This window comes from Protopterus annectens, chromosome 10.part0 (genome assembly GCF_019279795.1).
Source record: "Protopterus annectens isolate FY-2018-M chromosome 10.part0, PAN1.0, whole genome shotgun sequence".
Lineage (NCBI taxonomy): Eukaryota > Metazoa > Chordata > Ceratodontiformes > Protopteridae > Protopterus > Protopterus annectens.
In genome coordinates this window covers 853,631,559-853,652,981 of record NC_056744.1, presented here as the reverse complement: position 1 = coordinate 853,652,981, position 21,423 = coordinate 853,631,559, and the positions used below count along the sequence as shown (strand labels likewise).

At 37.7% G+C, this 21,423-nt stretch overlaps 1 protein-coding gene across 1 annotated transcript in view; it reads right to left on the bottom strand.

The window, feature by feature from the left end:
- HFM1 (helicase for meiosis 1) overlaps window positions 1-21,423 on the bottom strand; it is a 3,254,758-nt gene that overhangs the window by 2,015,991 nt on the left and 1,217,344 nt on the right. The window contains exons 8-9 of the mRNA XM_044086815.1: window positions 12,284-12,484; window positions 12,102-12,190 (exon numbers count right to left, since the gene is read on the bottom strand). Coding sequence (XP_043942750.1) covers window positions 12,102-12,190; window positions 12,284-12,484 — 290 coding nt within the window. The remainder of the gene's footprint in view (window positions 1-12,101; window positions 12,191-12,283; window positions 12,485-21,423) is intronic.

The window sequence follows — 21,423 nt, the reverse complement described above, 5'->3', positions numbered from 1 at the left end:
AGTATTCCTGGCCTTCTTCTGAAAAGAGACACTTGTTTCCAGTGGGCTGCACCTGGCTATTAGCAATTGCATTTCACATTTCTCTTTTGAATTCCTGCAACATTCATATAGACAGACACTAATTAGTACTTCACTATATTCTATTCGAGTATGAATCTCAGCATGTTTCTTGCAGTTTTATTAGGTTGCCATACGTATTTTCACTAAATGTGAATTTCAAGGCAAGAGATATTTAGTGTTTCTCATGCTAAGTCTGTTTTCAATGTGAAAGTGTTTTGTTTTGTTTAGAAAATGGCTGTCAGTGTATTTTCTATAAAATCTGAAATAAAAGTTTTAAATGAACTCCAATTCTTTGTGATAATTGCAAAAGTAAAGAAGTAAATATTATGTACACAGACTGGTTTAAACAGTGTTTGTAGTAATTTGGAAGAGACAGCCAATGGCAGTAGCCTGATTCATTACCCTGCATACCACTCCATTTGTCCATGATAGGAATCTGTTGACTCTGGAGGTGTCTGCTGTAACAATATAACATTATTAACCATTCTTCAAGTATGTTAGATCTGTACTAAATGATGTCAGATGGGACAGTGATTCTTGATGATAGAGAAGACATAGGGAGGTCAAAAATAAGATGTAGGTGTCCTGCAAGCATACACACCCATAATAGTATGTTGAATGCTGTAATATTTTTGATTTTTGTATGAATTCTGGGTTGTTGAAAACAAGCTGCCGCAGAATTTTTATTGTCTTTAGTTGTTTTGCTTTATTCATTGCATTAAAGAATGAATAAAGTCATAGGCCTGGATTGTGTAATATAGTGTTAACGTGTTGGATTTTAATAATATATATTTTTTAATTACTTTTTTAAAACCTCCAGAAACTGCAAACGGGTTGACATTTGTCAGGTTATATAGTCTGTATTATTTGGATGATGATCAGAACAGTCTGATCTTCAGCATCCATTGTGTAGTCATTGTTGCATATTACTGTGATACAGTCTTCTCTAGAAGATCGAATTACAAATAATTTCAGCATTTAGGTGAAAACTGTTACTCTGGCAGTTCAGAAGACAAGAGCTCCAATTGGTTAATGAGCTGCTTCCAATGGCAAGGGTGCAGGGTTTGAAGCTTTCCACCAGTACTTACATATTGTATGACATTGTCAATTAACCATAAAGTGCAGCCATTAGGAATTTGGTCTAGGCTCCTTAATGGTCTTCCAGGACTGCATAAATAGTTAACTATAAAATTGTTGTCATTGTTTGCCAGCCATTGTCTACTGCAGAGCTGACCTAGTTGTGGAAATGTTATGAGAATATCACCAGCACACCAGTTTTGTAATGTACCATATGCAATTCACTCTTCAAGAGCAGCACTCACTGCATCTGTAGATGAAGCACTGAAATGCAAAGTTGTTTGCCAGCAATAACCCATGCATCAATAATAGTTATTTTTAATGAGGACTTATTCAGATGACTTTACTTCTGCAGAGACTGTGCATATTAACTTAGCATATGTTATCAAGTGGTTAATATTTCTTCTGCCCTCAAAAATACTCTTTAATTTAAACAGTGCTACATGTGGCTGGATCTTATGGTCTGATGCTAGTGATCTTTTTACAGTTTAATGTAGTTCATCCAAAGTTACCAATTAAGTACATGTAATTTATTTCTTCATATCAATAAAGGGTGAATAGTCTACAAAGTGGCTATAACTACTCTTGAGGGTGGGGGCTCTCTGTGAATGAAAGTACCTTATGCTCTTATTATCTGGTCATTTTTAAAGGGACTTTAATCTGTCTTTGCAGGACTAGTATGTGTGTGTGTGTGTGTGTGTGTGTGTGTGTGTGTGTGTGTGTGTGTGTGTGTGTGTGTGTGTGTGTGTTGGCTACTGTATGTTTGTGTGAAACAAATTTGAAATGTGACTTTGGTCATTATATTATTATTATTATTATTATTATTGTTATTATGTTGTCACAAGGCATCTGAGAATGATGTAGTCAAAAATGAAGCTACAGTTGTTGGGTTTGGGGATATCTGTGGATATAAATGTGCACATAATTCACACTAGTCAGATGCATTTTGAATGAATATGGGTTTCGAGGGAAGAGAGTTTACTGTTGCTCATGCTAAACCTGTTTTCAGTGTGACACTGTTTTGTTTACAAATGGCCATCAGTGCTTGTGTTATAAAATCTGAAATAAAGATTTTAAATCAAATTTCTGTAATCCTTGTAAAAGTAAGGAAGGAAACAGTATGCAAACTGGGGGTCTATGTTTAATCATTGAACAGCATGTTCATTGAACAGCTATTCATCGAACACTAAACACTGAACCTTTTAATCGAAAGGCCAAATCATTGTAAAACTTTACATCGAATGATGACAGTTAGCCAACATCAAGGAAGTGGAATGGAGCACTTATCAGTATAAGGAAGCCTGCCCTTTCCCTACTGTAGTGCGATCTTGGAGTTGGTATATATAATTAGCGGAGAGTGTGGGGGCCACATCCTCCCACAAGGGGAGTGGGGGTGCATCCCCCCACATAAGGAGTGTCTGGTTTTCACCTAATCCTCCTCTTGTGGGGGTTTTCCTCACTGGCAGAATATATTTTCCATACCTCTCATGTTGAGAGATTACTTGTGAGGTAATATAATGGACCTGCTCAACTTTTCTGCTATCACAGCAAATTTCCCTGGAATGTGCATTGCTATCAGAAATCGATTGGATGAGATCATCCATTGCCACACTCTCAGAGCTTCTTGACACAAAGGGTAAGATCTGGTTCCTCCTTGCTTATTTATGTACCATACCACTGACATATTGCCCATCTGAATCACAATAGTCCTGAAAAGGAGAGAGTCTTGAAAGGCCTGCAACACTAGGAGTATTGCTCTCATTTCCAAGATATTGATATGGGAGTTGGCCTCTTTGGGGGACAACGTGCCTTGGACTGTCTTTCTCAAGGAGTGCCTCCCCACCCACCCAATTTGGGAAGCATCCGTGGTCACTAAGGCTTTGGGATGATGGAGAATGAAGGGACGGCCTTGTAAAACCTGATCTGATCACATCTACCACAAGAGGTACTTTCTGCATGCCTGAGTTATCCTTATCTGAGTGGACATCTGCTGATATAGAATGGATCACTGAGTTGCTAAGGTCTACTGAAGAATTCTCTTATGGCATCTTGCTAGCAGAACTAGAATTATTGTCACAGACATTGCCCCAAGGCTTGTAAACTCAATCAAGCTTATACAGAAGAATCTTGAATTATTCTCTTGACTTGAAATTGAATAGTTTGTACAATTGGTAAGGGAAGGGAGGCTGTTACTGCTACTGTGTTGAACAAGAGCCCTATGAATTGTAATGTCTGTGATGGTTCTAACTGATATTTGTTGTGGTTGATGGTAATTCTTAGATAAGATCAAATCTGGAGTACATATTCTCAAGCTTTTATCAGTAGATACCTGGTCGGAGCAGTTATGAGCCAGTTGTCCAAGTACAGAAACACCTGGGATTCTTGCAGTCTCAAGTGAGCTGTTAATACTGCCATGAATTTGGTGAACACCCTGGGGGCTGTGGTGAGGCCAAAGGGCAGGACTCTGAATTGGTAATGACTGGCTCCAAGCAAGAACTGTAAGAATCTCCTGGATTGTCTAATCATTTTTATGTGATAGTATGCATCCTGAAGATCTACTATGCATATCCAATTGTCCTTATGCAGGAAAAGCAAAATGGACTGAACTGTGACTTTCCAGAACTTTGTGTACTGAACCGATGTATTTTCAACGAATATAAGTTTCAAGGGAAGAGAGTTTACTGTTGTGTACTGAACCGATTTGTTCAGGATGTTGAGATCCAAAATTGGGCTCCAGTTCCCTGTTTTCTCTGGCACTAAAAAGAATATTGAATAAATTCTAGAGTCTATCTGGTCGGGGGGACATCTTGGATGACTCTTTTGTCTAGAAGTTATCAAAATTATGGGTGAAGGTTCAGTGACCATGGGATGCCAAATTCCAATTGGCTGAATCCCATGTCGTCGATCCTTTAAGTATGCGAGGTCCCAGTCAGCGAAAGCACTGTGCATTCGCACTTATGTGGTTGGGTGCTGTTAGTAGAGATCGCTGTACATAGTAGATTATAGCAATAACCCACGCCTGGGTGTGGGCAATGCTGGATTTACCCACAGTTGGTGTGGTTTGGTCATTAGGGTGACGGCCGAGTGGCCAAACAAAGCCAACCATGGGTAAATCTAGCATTACCCACACCCAGAAGTGGGTTATTGCTATTATACAATGACATTATTTAAGAAAAAAAATAATTTCTTTTCTTACATAATGGCATTGTATAATGCCTCCTTGCTGCCCTTCTGCAGCTGTCTGGTATTCTGCGGCAGTTCTGATATACTGTGCATGCGTATCCTTATGCAGTACATCAGAGCTGTGGGCAAAAGCAACGGAGAAAACAAGATCTCCGTTGCTTTTTACAACCTGTCTCGCTATGTTAAACGAGTTTAACATAGCGAGACAGCTTTAAAAAAAGCAACGGAGAATCTCGCTAGGTTAAACCCATTTAACATAGCGAGACAGTTTTGAAAAAAGCAACGGAGAAAGCAAGATCTCCGTTGCTTTTTAAAGTGTCTCGCTATGTTAAATGGGTTTAACATAGTGAGACAGTTTTAAAAAAAGCAATGGAGATGCTCCGTTGCTTTTTTTAAAAGCTGTCTCACTATGTTAAACTCGGCAGAAGTCGGGGCTGAGCTGTGCAATGCTGAGGCTCTGAGGGACACAGATGGCTCTGAAAAGTTTGTAGTTGACTCTAATACTTCAGATCCAGCAATGATGCTTCAATTGCAAGAGTTGTCCAGCTCCGACACACTCTGAGAAGGTGCACTCAGAGAATGTATCAGAGCCGAAGATACAACAATCTTTGGATCCGACACAGATAGTCCCAGAAGACTCAGATCCAAGACTTGTGATAGCACTGGTTGGACTGGAGAAGGAACCAAGATGGACAGTGTAACACTAGTAAAGCTCTCCGGACCCGAAGAGGTATGAGCTGGGAGAACTCCCATCTGAATAAGTGCCAACAGAAACTTCCTCATCATCCTATCCACATCAGCTTCTGTCAGGCTCCTGAAAGAACAAAAGGATGAGGCAAGTGAAGGGGATCTGGAATGTTGGCGTCTCTCCAAAAAAGGGGATGACACTTGGGAAGGGACTGAATCCATAGAGGATGCATACTTAGTTTGAGGTAAATGTTTCATATCTGAGGCTATTGGATCCAATGAAGCAGACAGGCCATCTGACGCCAACAGATCTGAAGATTTAGCTGTCAGATCAGAGGATGGAGTGGAGGATCCTGATGGATGCTACAGACTTTTTCTGTACTCCTTTTTGTCAGGCTTGGAGGGTTGAGCTCCAGATAGAGATTCCAAGAAGGTTGTAGGGAGAAGATCTTTCAGAATAAGTTCATTCTTATAGTCTAACAAAGCATGGGGATTGAACACTTTGCAGATTTCACAATAATTTTTTAAATGAGCAGGACCCAAACAATAGACACACAAATTGTGTGCATCAGAAAGTGGAATCTTGTGTCCACACTGCTTACATAATGAGCGCTCTACTAAACAGAATACAGAAGAACACTTTTTTTTTTAATAAGGAAAGTAAGAAGAAAAGAAAGGGGAGAAGAAATTATCAACTATGGTAATTGAGTGGAAGAGAAATGGAAAATGCCAACAATGGTAATTTAGAAATACACTAAATTAGTGTAGGATAAGAATGTATATATATATATATATATATATATATATATATATATATATATATATATATATATATATATATATATATACATATATATATATATATATATATTTGTGTGTGTGTGTGTGGATAAATTTTATATATATATATATATATATATATATATATATATATATATATATATATATATATATATATATATATATATATATATATATACACACACACATATACATATATATATATATATATATATATATATATATATATATATATATATATATATATATATATATATATATATATATATAGCTTCCCTCAGTGTTTTGGTTGTAGATATATATATAAATATAGATATACATATACATATAAAGCAAGCACAGAAAAATATAACTAAATAAGTATGCAATTCACTTAGCTGATTAACATTCGAGAGCTCGCAGTGACCACATCTGTAAGTGAAGGCAGCAAATGAGATCTGGGATATGTTGTAAGAATGGAGCATTATGGATAAGGGGAGGAAATTGAGACTTCCAGTAACCACAAGCTGTAAAAACCGGCTGAGTCAGATTCGAGAGTCAGATCCAAACCCAATTGTTGAGGAAAGAATGAAGATTGAGAACATCGGATCAAAAGTTATATACTTACCATCTGCATTTGTCTCATTTTCATCCATTTCAACATTTAGGTTGATGGATCCAATCAGATCTGACCATGGTACCTTCTTCTACTGAACGTGCCGGTTCGAAAAGTTTCTAGGTTAGGGCTTGAAGCATGACTTTGACGTCCCATGTGGGAACTGAATCCCTAATTGGGGGTCCTAGAAGGAAAGTTCCCTTGAGAAAAGCTTTGGAGATTTTCAGAGACGCAATGGAGGAGTCATTATGCCCTATGTAAAAATTTGAAATGACAGACATCTGTCCTGACAGAAAATGCAGGATCAATGGGAGAGGAGTGGAGATTGGATACAATTCACTTGATGAAGCCGACAGGGAAACTCTTTTCCACTTACTTTGATAAATCTTTTTGGTTGATTGTTCTTTTGAGGAAGAAATAATGTGGACCACAGATGTGGAAAGCCTGGCACCTCTGGCTATCATCAAAACTGAAGAAATCCTACAGTCAACTGAAGGGCTTTTAGATCCAGTAGAAGTAACTCAGATGGGTGTTTCAGAAGATCTGGGCTGGGAATCCAACACTCAAGGTGGGTGTCATAAATGAGGCCAAAGGAAGGGGATCCAAACCTGCCAGGGCTAGAAAGGAGCAATGAAGATCACCCTGATCTTTCACCTTGTGGCTTCCTGAATGAATTTTGTCAAGAGTGGAATAGTGGGAAAGACATAGAGGAGACCCAGAGATCAGTCGTGGACTAGATAATCTCTTGGTGACTGTCCCTGTGGAGGGATTAGAACAAAGTAACTGTTGCATTTGTTGCTCAGGTATGAGGCAAAGAGCTTGCAGCAAGGTTGACCCCCGTGGCTGAAAATTTCTGTTGCCACTGTTTGGTTGAGAGACCACTCAGGAGACAATAGGATTGATCTTCTCGTACATTTGATATTCCGGGTATATGAGTTGCTATCAAAAATTCTTGGGAAGAAATTACCCTTGCATACTCCCATGGACTCATGGCAAAGTGGGTATGACCATGTTCCCCCTAATTTGTTGATGTGCCATACCACTGACACATTGTCCGTCTGAATGGATATGACATTGTTGGGTAGGTAGTACTAAAAAGACTACAATTCTAGGAGGATCACTGTCATCTACAAGATACTGATGTGAAGTTTGGCCTCTACAGGTGACCAGGTACCTTGAAATATCTTGCCCTAGAAATGCCCCCCCCCCATGAAGGGAAGCATCCATGGTCACTGTGGCCTGGGGAATTGGTAGGCAAAAAATGTCTTCCTTCTGCTACTGATGGGGAGGTTATCCACTATTTGATATAATCTCTGCAAATTTGTATGAGATAAATTTTGGCATGGAGGGGGTGTAGACTATGTGACCATTGGCCTGAGAGGGTCCACTATAACACTCTCATATGGTATCTCGAAAGTTGAACCAATGTGATGGTGGAGGCCATCAAACCTAACAAACAGATAATTAACCTTGCACGAGGAAGGGGATGTTGGACTAGCTGAGAAGCTGTCAGCTTTAAGGACAGTACTCTGGCCTCTGGAAGTTTGACAAACTGAAGAACTTTGTTGATGTGGCATCTTATGAACTATATCAGCTGCGTCGGAGACAACTGGCTTTTTGTGTGATTTACTGTGATCCCTAGTAGATATGTAAGAAGGAGTAGTAGTACCTGTTGTTATACCAGCAGATTACTGGAAGCAGTAGCGCCAATCATCAACATATGGGAAGACCTGGATCCCATGCAGTCAGAGACGAGCTACTACCACTGCCATAATCTTGGTGAACACCTGGGGGGCTGTGGTGAGACCAAGGGCAGTGCTCTTAAATGAAAATGATTGGATCCTAGCTAGAAATGGAAAAATCTCCTGTACTGTCTCTGTATCTTTATATGATAGTAGGCATCCTGAAGATCTATGGAGCACATCCAATCATCCTTCCTCAACAGAGGTAATATAGACTATACTGTGACCAGCCAGAACTTTGTCTGTTTCACAAATGGCTAAGATCCAAAATTGACTTGAGGTCTCCTGTTTTCTTTGGAACCAAAAATAACCTGGAATAGACTCCAGATCCTAACTGGTCTGAGGGGACCTGATGGATGACTCTTTATTCTAGCAACTTTGAAACTTCTATTGCTGCAGATTCCAAATGACTGGGTGGAACATCAGGCATCTTTAACCTCCTTTTTGGAGGATAAAAAAGGGAATGGTGTAGCATCTGGTTATTATCCTTAGCACCCAATCTGATGAAATGTTCTGCCAGGCTTGTAGGTCTAAGGTTAAGCACCCCTCACTGCCACTAGAGTGCAGCAGACAGGTAATCCTTTGGGAGCACTGATTTGGCTTCTTGGTGAAGAGACAGTAAAAAATCCTGATTATGTGATCAGCCTCTGCCCCTAGGGTGACGTCCATTTGAGTTACCTTCCCCTCTGCCTCGGGGAGTCTGTCTCCAGGAGTGCCTTGGAGATAACCCTGTGATTTTCTGAACCATATTTTCTTACCACCCCTTTGGTTCCTGGAATAGAAACTCTGAGGGGTGGAAAATGGATTCCCATAGCAGACAGGGTCTTACCATCCTGCTCACTCCTAGTAAGTGTTTCTTAAACTTTTGCCCCAAAGAGGGTGAAGCCATCAAAAAGGGTATTAATAAAGGACACCTTAAAGCATTCTGCAAAATCACAGTGTCGCATCCAGGTATGACAATATGTTGCTCTTGCCATACCATCTGCTGAATTAGACAGCAGGCACATGGCTAGATTAATGGTTTGTAAGGTAGACAATTCAGTGTCCACTGCATTTTGAACATTTGGTGGTAAGTTACTAGAGAGGGACTTGGAAATCTCCTTGATCAAGTCCCTCTGAAAACAAGTCATACATATAAGTTAATTCACCTCTGACTGCAAAAGTCACCAAAACATATGTCCAGTTCTGTAGTCTATCCAATACCTTTGACTCCGTTAGGGGGATGAAGAGAAGAATTCTCTGCAGACACTTCTTTTTTTGTAGCTACTGCTACTATAATGGCATCTACTAGTGGTCCTTGGTGTTTCCCGTCTTTTGACACCATTAAAATCCTGTTGGGGTTTTGGGGATGGGTTCTACCACACCAGGGTCCTTCCCTACTCTCTGTGCAATTTGATCTATGAGAACATCAAAAGGGGGGGGGGGTCATCTAGGATGCAGATGAACCAATTCCAAAGGCTTTCAAGAGCATTGGTGGACCCCCCCCACCCCGCTCCTTCTGTTTCATCAATTCTAGGATGTCACCAAATATTACTTCTTTCAAGGGGGATCTAGGTGAATCTTCATCTTTATCCAAATCTGTGTCTCCAGTGACAGAGTCAAGGGAGGCGTTTATGTTCTTCCATTTACACATCTGTTTCCTAGGAACTTGTCTCTGGAGTTCTTCTAGAGACAGGTTGGAATTAGACTGGGAACTTGAGTATCAAATACCCTCTAAGCATTGACTGTCCTTGTCAATCAGAATGAGAGGAATAAGTCACAGGATCCACTAGGAGTCAGGAACAATCTGAATTTGAGGTTCGCACTTGCCTATTTTGTCCAGCCAGGCCCTAGCAACAGCCATGAAGACTGACACTGCAGTCTGAACCAAGAATACGTTCCTCCTATCCAAAGACTCCAGAACTCTTTGTGGACCAATAGAGATCAGCTCTGAAGATGACCTTGGACCTAAGCTTTTAGTGCCAAGGCCTTGAAGGAAGAGATGGCTCCAAAAACCTCGGAGTTCACTCCACCACCAGGAACTCAACACCAATGTTTTGGCTCTGAGGCTCATCTCGATCTAAAAGAATTGGAGTTAGAGAGTAAGGAATGTAGTCGATGCTGAAGTTCTCTGAATTGTCAGAGCCAACTGAGGTGTACTTGAAAGATTTGGCCTCATGGTAACCAGATCTGAAAGGTGAACCAGTACGGGAGAAAAGGGTAACTGGGTTGATGAACCTGTAACCAGAGCATCCTTTAGGGATGGTGCTAGGAGGACTCCCAGTTGGATTTATGTTATTAAAAAATTTCTGTATCATATGATCAACATCTATGTCAGCAAGATTTATGTTGGACTGGACCAACCTCGATGATGATGGTATCACTGAGGGCCTGGAGAACCATTTCTTTTGTAAAATAGGTAAATGGAGCTGGGGACTCATTAACTCTGGTGAAAATCTAGCACAAGGATTAGGAATTTGAATCCAACTAGCTGATGGATCCGATTGTCTCTGTGTTTTAGGTACTGAACCCAAAGGATCAGTTGGATCCAGGGACCTTTTTTTTCAATTTCTCGGATCTCTTTTCCTCCAACTCTTTAGATCTTTTTTCTGTGGGCTTTTCCTTTCCTCTATGCTTTTTCTTAGACTTGTCTCTTTCCTTTTCTTTCCTTTTTTCTGCCTTACTGCTTGGGGAAACTGAAGCTGGCCTCCAATCAGAAGACATAGCTAGAGAAGCAGAAGATGAAGACCCTGTCAGAAGGAAAAGCAATCTTTTTAAAATAAGTTTTTCTTTCTGGCCTGAACAGCCCTAGACACAAAAGCAGTACAAATATCACAAGTCAGCTTGAAGGTTCGCAGCACCCAAACAATACACATAAATACAGTGCGGGTCTTGAGGAGAGAATTTGTGTCCGCAAGCTCAGCATCTTCTTAAACCTTGACATTTGTCTGACATCAGAAAAAAATTGCAATATATGTAGTAAATCAAGAAATTCAATATACACACTATGCCTAATTCTAAGAGAGAAAAAAAAATCATACTTCTAATAGTACCGCAAAAATATTTAGAAGAAACACACCTAACAGCTAACCTGATACTAACTATTAACCTACAAATACCATAAAAATACCTAACAACTATATCACATAATTCTAGACTACACCAAATATCCTAAAAGGGAGGAGTCAAAGATATTTAAAATGTTAGAAACACTTTCCATTACCATGAAACACAATGCTCCCGGACAAATGTCTGGAAGATTCAAGTGGCAAATGAGATCTGTGGTAACTTACAGGAGAGGAGAGGAAGGGGATTATGGGTAGGGAAGGGATCAAAGCATCAGATCTAAAGCTATGGAAGAAGGTGCCAAGGACGGATCCGACAACCCAAATGCTGAATCAGACAAAAATAGACATCATATTCAATGTTAGGGTAAATAGGAAAAAAAATTCCCATAATAAACAAAATAAACTGCTGCATATAGTTTCCTTTAAATACCAATGCACTGTCTTCTCATGTGAGAAATAAAAGCATTATAACATGCTATACTAACATATCTCAGTAAGCAGTATTATAGCATTAATAGTTAAAGCAGTGAGCTGTTATGTTGAACAGAGGAATTGAATGCCACAGAAGCAGTATACAATAATGGTAAAGGCTGTGGGCTATAATGGTGAAGATTTGAGTTCAGTTGTTTTCTTGATTTCAATTCCATTGTTTTCTTCTTACTTTAGGACTCTAAATCTCAGGAAGCTTCTTTGTGTTTCAATAGTCACCCTAAAAACATAGCAGTGGAACCTAAGTTCCTGCATTAGTAGTAGTGAACACTAACCTATATACGTAGCAAAATGCAACACATAGTTTGCCTACTACAATGATCCTATGTATCTTACAAGATTTGATAGCTATGAAACTGCAGAATCATATACATCAACAAATGCAAGTACTGGAATGCATTTAAATAACACCAGACTTACCTTTGCTTATGCTCAATGCTCATGATGAATTTGGCATCTTTTGCAAGAATAGATGCAGCTTGCTGTACACCTTTTCTTGTGGCACAAAACTAAAGATATAAAACATGCATTTATGTACATTCATGCATTACACATAGAAGAATGCTTGACAGTAACAACAAAGAACACAAATTATAGTATACCACAAGTGTTGGCTTTTGTTCTGAATAGGTCTGAATGATACTGGCCATTTTGTAGTTAAGGGATAAATCAAACTTGAATTCAGTCTGGTTATTACTGGATGGAAATCCTAGAACGACTTTACGAAGTTTCACAGGTCGATGACTTTCATCCATTTCCAAACAAGTAGCAGGACCACATCCATCTGAAAGCCATTCTGCAATCTTCACAATATAAATGAAACTACTTTAACATTTTTGTGGCCAGAAAACTGCAAACATGTATAGATTTTTAAGTGCCTTGTATGGCCTAAATGCTCATTTCTAATTTGTAATACAGCACATGCAGCAAAATATAAAATGGCTTCTTAGAAAAATGCACTCCAATGTTTACTTAATCTTTGCAAAAAAAATGTTTTTTTTGTTAATCATAATCAATAAAAAAGGCATATCTAAAATCATCAGAATTAATCGTGCATTGATTGCAATGATCAGTACCATCACAGAGGTACAAATATCTGTTACAGAGCTACCAAACACAGTGCCCAAAGTAAGAAGGCTACAATTTGGGAAAGTACAGAAAAGAGGAAAACCAACAAAAGTAGTGCTTTAATGTATGGAAGTTCCAGCCCTCCACCACTGTTTGTTTTATATCCTACCCTCACAAACTAAGGAATACTTTATGGTACTTTTCTGTTAACGGGGCAGCAGTCGTCGCTCAATACTACCCCGTTAATGGAAAAGTACCTACTTTATACAATAAGGCACGTGCATTCACATTTTTTCTCATTAAATACGGTTCTTGGATGACCTTCCCTATCTAGAAACCTATTAACAAGCAGCAAGAGTCAGGGCTGGCTTAGATGATCTACAACATGCACTGGCCAGAGAGGATTTTTTTATTTGCCTTTTCAATTGCCCCCACACTGCCTAGGTATGACCATGTAAGGACCTCACTCAACATTACATGCAGATTTCCATGGGCAAAGATCATGATAGGAATTGTCAGCCTTATTAAGAGGAATGATATTCCCCTAAACATTCCCTTGGGATACTACAATACTAATAAGGCCCCCACAAAAAGAAGCATGCAGGCTAGCAGCTACAAGTCCCAATACCAACAAGCTGATACTCAAGACAGTAAGGCTGGTAAACAAACTATCAGCAAACAAAGGACAAAAGTAGAGGTGAACCACAAATGAAGACACAAAAGTAAATTAAAAAACAAACTTCAGACTGAAGAAACATCAACTACTAAAACTATAAAAACTGTTATTCAAAAGAAAACAGCAAAGCTTTCAGGCATAGCCCTTCCTCTGTGCAATTCAAATAAACCATTGGCAGCATTACATTTAAATAAGAATGATTAGAAATTCATGTGACACAACCGTCCAATCACAGGACTGCAACACTTAAACAATTAACCATGACTTAATCACATTCATATTAATATTATATATAATAGATACAACTATAACAATATATATAAACAGAAGTTCATATACATAAAAATAAAACATAATGTCTTATATATTATATTGCATCTGTTTTTTTCAATAAAATTAGCTTTATACCAATGGTTGTATTAACCCATGGATACTTATTAGTTTCTAACCTTAGAATCCAATTATATTTACTAACTTCTAATGTGTTATTTAGATTTCCCCCTCAAGCTTTTGGCAACAATATCAATAACCCTAAATTTAAAATCATGGCTAGGCCCATATTCAGTTATATGGGCAGCTAAGGCATTTGTTAAAATATTTCTTCATATTTCCGATCAGTGTTCAATAATTTGATCTTTTAATTTCCTATTATATTCTCCTACATAAAAAACAAAACAATCTGTGCATGTCACAAGATAAACAATACTCATGGTATTACTTGTTACATAACAATAAAATGCATATTCTCTCATTAATTTGGGATGAATAAACCTACTTTCACCTACAAAAATATGTTTGCAACAACTGCAGTTATAACATGGAAAGGTGCCTCATTTTCTGGACACTTGTTCTTCTGTAGTATAACCCTGTCCCATCTCTCTGTAATACAGTCCCTACTTAAGGTTATTACAATTTCTTTAAGCAAATCTTGGTCTGTCATCAATAATATGCTCAAGTTCAGGCATAGCCTTCAAAATAAGCCACTTTTTTGCTATGATGTTTCTAACATCAGTAATTCTAATATTGTACATAGTAACATATCTCAATTTATTACTATGTGTCACCATTTTTTATAATATTTTCATTAGGTGTTCTTTTCTTACTGAAATACAGTCAAGCTTCACCCTGCCTTTCTCAAATTATCCTGTCTCTGCCTTCATATAGTTTAGATACATCATACCCTCTATCTATAAATTCTTGGATCATTTCTATCATTTGTTTGCTACATTCATCCTGCTCGGTATTCAATCTATTCACTCTTAATAGCTGATTATTAACTATCCCCTCAAAAACATGGGATGCATTCAAGCTATTCTTGTGGGTATAACGGCTTACATGTACATTTTTCTTATAAATGCAAGTGTTGATCATTTCATTATCCTTCACTATTTTTACATATAAAAATTCAATCTGGTCTGATAAAAAATTCAGTTTAAATGTTAAGAAGCCAATAGACCCATTTAGGTATTCCACAAACTTAGTCAACACATTTTCCCTACCCTTCCATATTAGGAGCACATCATCTACAAAACGGGAATAAGAAAGCAGTTTTAAATAATGTTCAGCAGAGCTATCATATATAAACTGCTTTTCCCATTGATCTAATACTATATTTACATAGCAATTAGCTATTTCAGTTCCCATTGCTACTTCCGATTTTTGGTAATACAGTTGACCATCAAAAACAAAAATGTTGTTAGTTAATACTGGTTTCTAACAATTGAATTGTGTTATTTATACTTCTAATATCCATATCAGTACCATGTCGCAAAAAATGTGTGTAGCATACAATCCATAATCATAAGGAATGACTGTAAATAAAGAATTTATATCAAGGGTTACCAACAAAAAATCAAACTCAGTAGTCTGTTCATAACATTTATAAAATTTAGACATAAAGTCACCAGTGTCCTTGACAGAGCTCTTAATTTTATTTACCATACTTCCTAATAATGATTGCAGATACAGGGAAATGGGTTCAGTTACCCACCCCTTCCCAGAGACTATAGATCTCATGGGAGGGTGTATCAAACTTTTATGTACTTTTGGTAACACATACAAAATCAGGATGGCTGGACAAAGTGCAGTTAAATAACTGAAAATATCAATCAATCTATCAGTGCTTAACTGCATTTCATAAATTACCATGTTAACTGCAGAAAGACAAGTGCATTCACATTGTTTCCCATTAAATACAGTTATTGGATGACCTTCCCTATCTAGAAACCTATTTTCCAAGCAGCAAAAGTCAGGGGTGGCTTGAATGATTTACAACATGCACCAGCCATAAAGATTTTTTTATTTGCCTTTTCAATTGCCTCCACACTGCCTAGGTATGACCATGTAAGGACCTCACTCAGCATAATATGTACACTCCCATGATCAAAGCTCATGATTGGAACTGTCAGTCTTATAAACAGAAATGATGTTCCCTTAGGCATTCTTTTGGGATACTACAATACTAATAAGTCCCCCACAGAAAGAAGCATGTAGGCTAGCAGTTGTATGTCCCAATCCCAACAAGTTGAAACTCAAGAAAGTCAGACTGGTGAGCAAACGATCAGCAAACAAAGAAGGACAATAGTAGCAGTAAATCAGCCATGAAGACACAAAAGTAAATTCAAAAATAAACTTCAGACTGATGAAACATCAACTACTAAAACTAAATGTTTATTCAAAAGAAAATGGCAAAGCTTTCAGGCACAGCCCTTCCTCAGTGCAATTCAAATAAACCATTGGCAGCACTACATTTAAATAAGAATCATTAGAAATTCATGTGACACAACCCTACATTTGTAGCACTGCAACAATTAAACCATGACTTAATCACATTCATATTATTATCATATATAATAGATACAAATGTAAGAATATATATATATAAAACAGAATTTCATATACATAAAAATAAAACATAATGTCTTATATAAAACAACTTAATTATTTACATTGCATCTTTTTTTCTCTAAAATTGGCTTTATACTTATAGTTGTATTAACCACTGGTCACTTATCAGCTTCTAACCTTTGAATCCAATTATATTCTCTAACTTCTAAGGTATTATTTAGATTTCCCCCACTCAGGCTTTTGGTAACAATATCAATAACCCTAAACTTAAAATCATGGCTAGGGCCATATTTAGATATATGGGCAGCTAAGGCATTTGTTAAAATATTTCTTCATATTTCCAATCGATGTTGAATAATTCGATCTTTTAATTTCCTATTACATTTTCCTACATAAAAAAGAGAGCACTTTGTGCATGTCACAAGATAAACAATATTAATGGAAATAAATGTTGCATAACAATAAAATGCATATTCTCTCATTGATTTGGGATGAATAAAGCTACTTTCACCTACAAAAGTATGTTTGCAACAACTGCAGTTAAAACATGGAAAGGTGACTCATTTTCTGGACACTTCGTTTGTAGTATAACTCTGTCTCACCTCTCTATAAAACAGTCTCTGCTTAAGGTTATTACAGTTTCTATAAGCAAATCTTGGTCTGTCATTGATAATATGTTCAAGTTCAGGCATAGCCTTCAAAATATGCAATTTTTTTGCTATGATATTTCTAGCATCAGTAGTTCTAATATTGCATGTAGTAAAATATCTCAGTTTGTTACTCTGTGTTACTGTTTTTATAGTATTTTCATTAGATGTGGATGACGCAGTGGTGCAGTGGTAACGTTGTTGTGAAGACTGGACAAAGACAGGTGAAGGCTGCCAGCCTAGTCAAATAGAATTTAATACATAATTCTTCCATTTGTATAAATAAATGTAAAATACAGGCGTGTGTTTTTAAATGAAAGAAAAACCCTGTAAAATGTGAACTTCAAGATTGTTACAACATTGCCCCTTTGCTGTAAAGAAAAACTAAGTCAAGCCTTTCAAATGTGTCTTTTGAAATTGAAATGATTTTATGACATTCTTCGATCTTTAAAGTTGGTTCCGGTCAGGCTGGCTGAAGACAGTCTGTCTATTGTGTTAACTAAGGACTAATTGCTAGAGTGTATATGTCAAATGTCTTTTAGTGTTGTATTCTCCTCTGCAGGTGTTAGCTTGCTAAATAATGTAAATGGAGTTTCTATTAGCCTGGTAACTCAGAGCAGGAGTCAAGATGATGCAATATGAATACTGGGAAAACCTACGTGTCAAAAATGATGTAATCTGGGGAGGACCCAGAGACATGTTTGTTAGTGATGTTTTATAAACTGTGTCTCAGAGAGAGATAAAAAAAGAAAGCATTTTGATTTTGGATATCTAACCCAGCACTGCTTATGCTCTTTATGTATGTAAGTAGGATTGTAGCACTGTGTTTTCTCTAAGATTACCTAAAGATTAGAAAGTTAGATTAAGTATTTTTTTGTGTAAATCAGACCTGTCATACTGTATTATTTCAAGTTTCTGTGTGATCTGTGAACTCTTAGATATCTCTGTGGTGTAGTAGTTTTGTCTTGTGTTTTAATTATTTATTATTAAATATTTTTAAAACCTTCTACCTGAGGCTGATTTGTGTAGAGATAAATTATGCTTTAGAATTCATTATATATTTATAGAGTTTACTGTCTAAGCCCTTCCAATAAGCCTTAGACTGAATAGCCACATTACCATTGGATATTAATATTGCACAGTAATAATTGGACACCCTTTTAAGGGCCTTTTAGTAGCTGATATTAGTAACTGGGAGGTGGCAGTATTTACTACCGTATAGTCTGGGTAAAGGGGCATAGTTGGAGAATCTGTGTCAGCCTTTCCCAGGAGTGTCTGTGAAGTTGTATAAATACATATCTCAAAGTGTGTGCGTGTTGTGTCAGCTACTTGGCAGGGACACGAAGCACTGGCTAGACAGAGAGGGTACTGGAGGTTCTAGCTTGCCCAGTTAGGCTGAGACCTGGACCCTATAGCTGTGCCAGTGGGGAGTCTTATTGGGGACCTGGTGAGCAAGGGAGCAGCCAGCCCCAGACTGACTGTGATCTCTGTGTGCACTTAAGGGAAATTATGCTTTACTGTGTGTATTAGTTATCCTTTCCTCTTCTATGAGACAACCTCCCTGGTGTTAGTGGTGAGGATGAGGCTCCTTGATTGCTGGGCCAGGGCACGGTCGTCACAGTTGTCACCTCACAGCAAGAGGTTCTCTGGTTCGATTCTCAGCTGGGGTGCCTTCTGGTGCGGAGTCTGCATGTCCTCCCTGTGTTCATGTGGGTTTCCTCCTGTGAAACAAAAATACGCATCTGGAGCATTTCTCCCCAGGCCTCCGCTGAAAGTTGGCTTTGTTCCAGGTTTGTAAAATAAATAAATAAATGTTCTTTTCTTACTAAAATATGGTTGCGCTTTGCCCTCCCTATCTGAAATTACCCTTTCTCTGGCTTCATATAGTTTAGATTCATCATACTCTCTATCTATAAATTTTTGGATCATTTCTAGCATTTGTTTGCTACATTCTTCCTGTTATAATCACTCTTAATAGCTGACAATTAACTATCCACTCAAACACATGGGGTGCATGCATGCTATTCTTGCAAGTATAACAGTTTACATGTACATTTTTCTTATAAACGGTAGTGTTGATCTTTTCTTTATCCTTCACTATTTTTACATCTAAAAATTCAATCTGGTCTGATGAAAAATTCAATTTAAACTTTAAGAAGCCAATAGACCCATTTAGGTATTCCACAAACGTAGTCAATTAATTTTCCCTACCCTTCCATATTAGGAACACATCATCTACAAAACGGATATAAAAAAGCAGTTTTGAATAATGTTCAGTAAGACTATCATATATAAACTGCTTTTCCCATTGATCTAAGACTATATTCACATAGCAATTAGCTATTGCAGTTCCCATCGCTACTCCCAATTTTTTGGTAATATACTTGACCATCAAAAATAAAAAATGTTGCTTGTTAATACTGTTTCTAACAACTGAATTGTGTTATGTATACTTCTACTATCCATATCACTACTATGTCACATAAAACTGTGTGTAGCATCCAATCTATAACCATTAGGAATGACTGTAAATAAAAAATTTATATCAAAGGTTACCAACAAAAAAATCAACCTCAGTATTCTGTTCATATCATTCATAAAATTTAGTCAAAAAGTCACCAGTTTCCTTGATATAGCTATTAATTTCATTTACCACACTTCCTAATAATGCTTGTAAATAAAGAGAAATGGGTTCAGTTACCCACCCCTTCCCAGAGACTATAGGTCTCGTGGGGGGGGGTGTATCAAACTTTTATGTACTTTCGGTAACACATACAAAATCAGGATGGTTGGACAAGATACAGTTAAATAATTGAAAACATCAATCAATATGTCATTGCTTAACTGCATTTTATAAATTACCATGTTAACTGCAGAAAGACAAGTGCACTTACAAATTTTTCTCATGCACTGGCCGGAGAGGGTTTTTTAATTTCCCTTTTCAATTTCCCCCCACACTACCTAGGTATGAGCATGTAAGGACCTCACTCAACATTATATGTAGACTTCCATGGTCAAAGATCATGACAGGAATTGTCAGCCTTATAAAGAGCAATAATGTTGCCCTAGACATTCCCTTGGGTTACTATGATACTAATAAGGCCCCCACAAAAAGAAGCATGCAGGCTAGCAGCTGCAAGTCCCAATCCCAACAAGTTGATACTCAAGACAGTCAGGCTGGTAAACAAACTATCCCAGGTAACTGATGTCACAGATTAGAATTCTCCTTCTACATCATTGCAACTCTCCAAGCAAATAAGTTGATACTCAGATAAGCTGCAAAACAAACCATCCCAGGTTACTGGTGTCATAGATAAGAATTGTCCTTCATCACTACTGGGTATTTCGTTGACCAAGAAGAAAGAAACACATTTCCAGTTCAAGACAGGCTCTTAACAAACTAGAGTCTACCAGTAACAGATTTGATAAGAGAGAGATGCAGGCATCAACAACCAAATCTCACAATACCTTCCAGGATGAAGTTGCATTTGAATCCCAAAATATAGATCTAATGTTATTCAACACGTGGAAGAACACTTGCAGATAAACGCTCCTTATCCAGGAATAAAATAAACAAAGTTTGATAGCAAGTGGATAGGAGCGAAGCTAGACAGCGTTGGACTTGAACTATATTTGTTTGCTGTCTAGCTTCGCTCCTATCCACTTGCTATCAAACTCTATAGATCTAATGTTGTCATTTTTCATTTTTCCTCACCTGATGGGTCTCGGATCTGACCTCCAGTCCAGCTCAGACACTTTAACCAGATTCACAGATCCAACTCTCAAGCTCCTCCATTTACCCAAAATGTCCTATCGTCCTCGAATACTTCAGATCTCATTTGCTGCTGTATTGTTCAGAAGCAGATTTTCTGGTCTCGAGCTACAAGGTGCAAACTAGGTGTTTTTTTTGTCATGTACAATGATTTTTTCTTGTTTATTCAGCTAATCTCTATCACCCTTCCTCCTTTAATCTTTCTTACAGTCTTTCAGGTTTCTCTGCATTAGTACTGTCCCTTTCTGTTTAGGCTTTCATACCTGTTACAGGGCAATCTTCTAAGTACCATTGTTAGTACCATTTCTTCTTCTGCTTCCTTTTTCTATCCAATGCAGGGTACTCTTCAGGACCACTGTTGGTACTTTAAGCTTTTTATTTATTTAAAAAAAAAAAAGTTATGTACTCACCATAATGTTCCATCTGTGTTATCGATTTTCATTCATTCTCAATGAATGGGTTCGGATCCAATCTCTTGGATCCAACTCAGCCATTGCTAAAGCTCATAGCAACCAAAAACTCTCGAGGAAAAAAGAGAAGTGAATGAGTCATATGCAGTCAAATAAGGAGAAGACTATATCTGGAATAAAGGACAGTGATGTCATCTAACCACTCGTTCTTCCAGAAGTTTTAAAAGGATGAGGGTTGGTAGGTGGGGAGTTAAGGAAAATGAAAATGGACAACACAGGTGGAATGTTATGGTGAGTACAGAACTTCTTATTTGATGTTGTC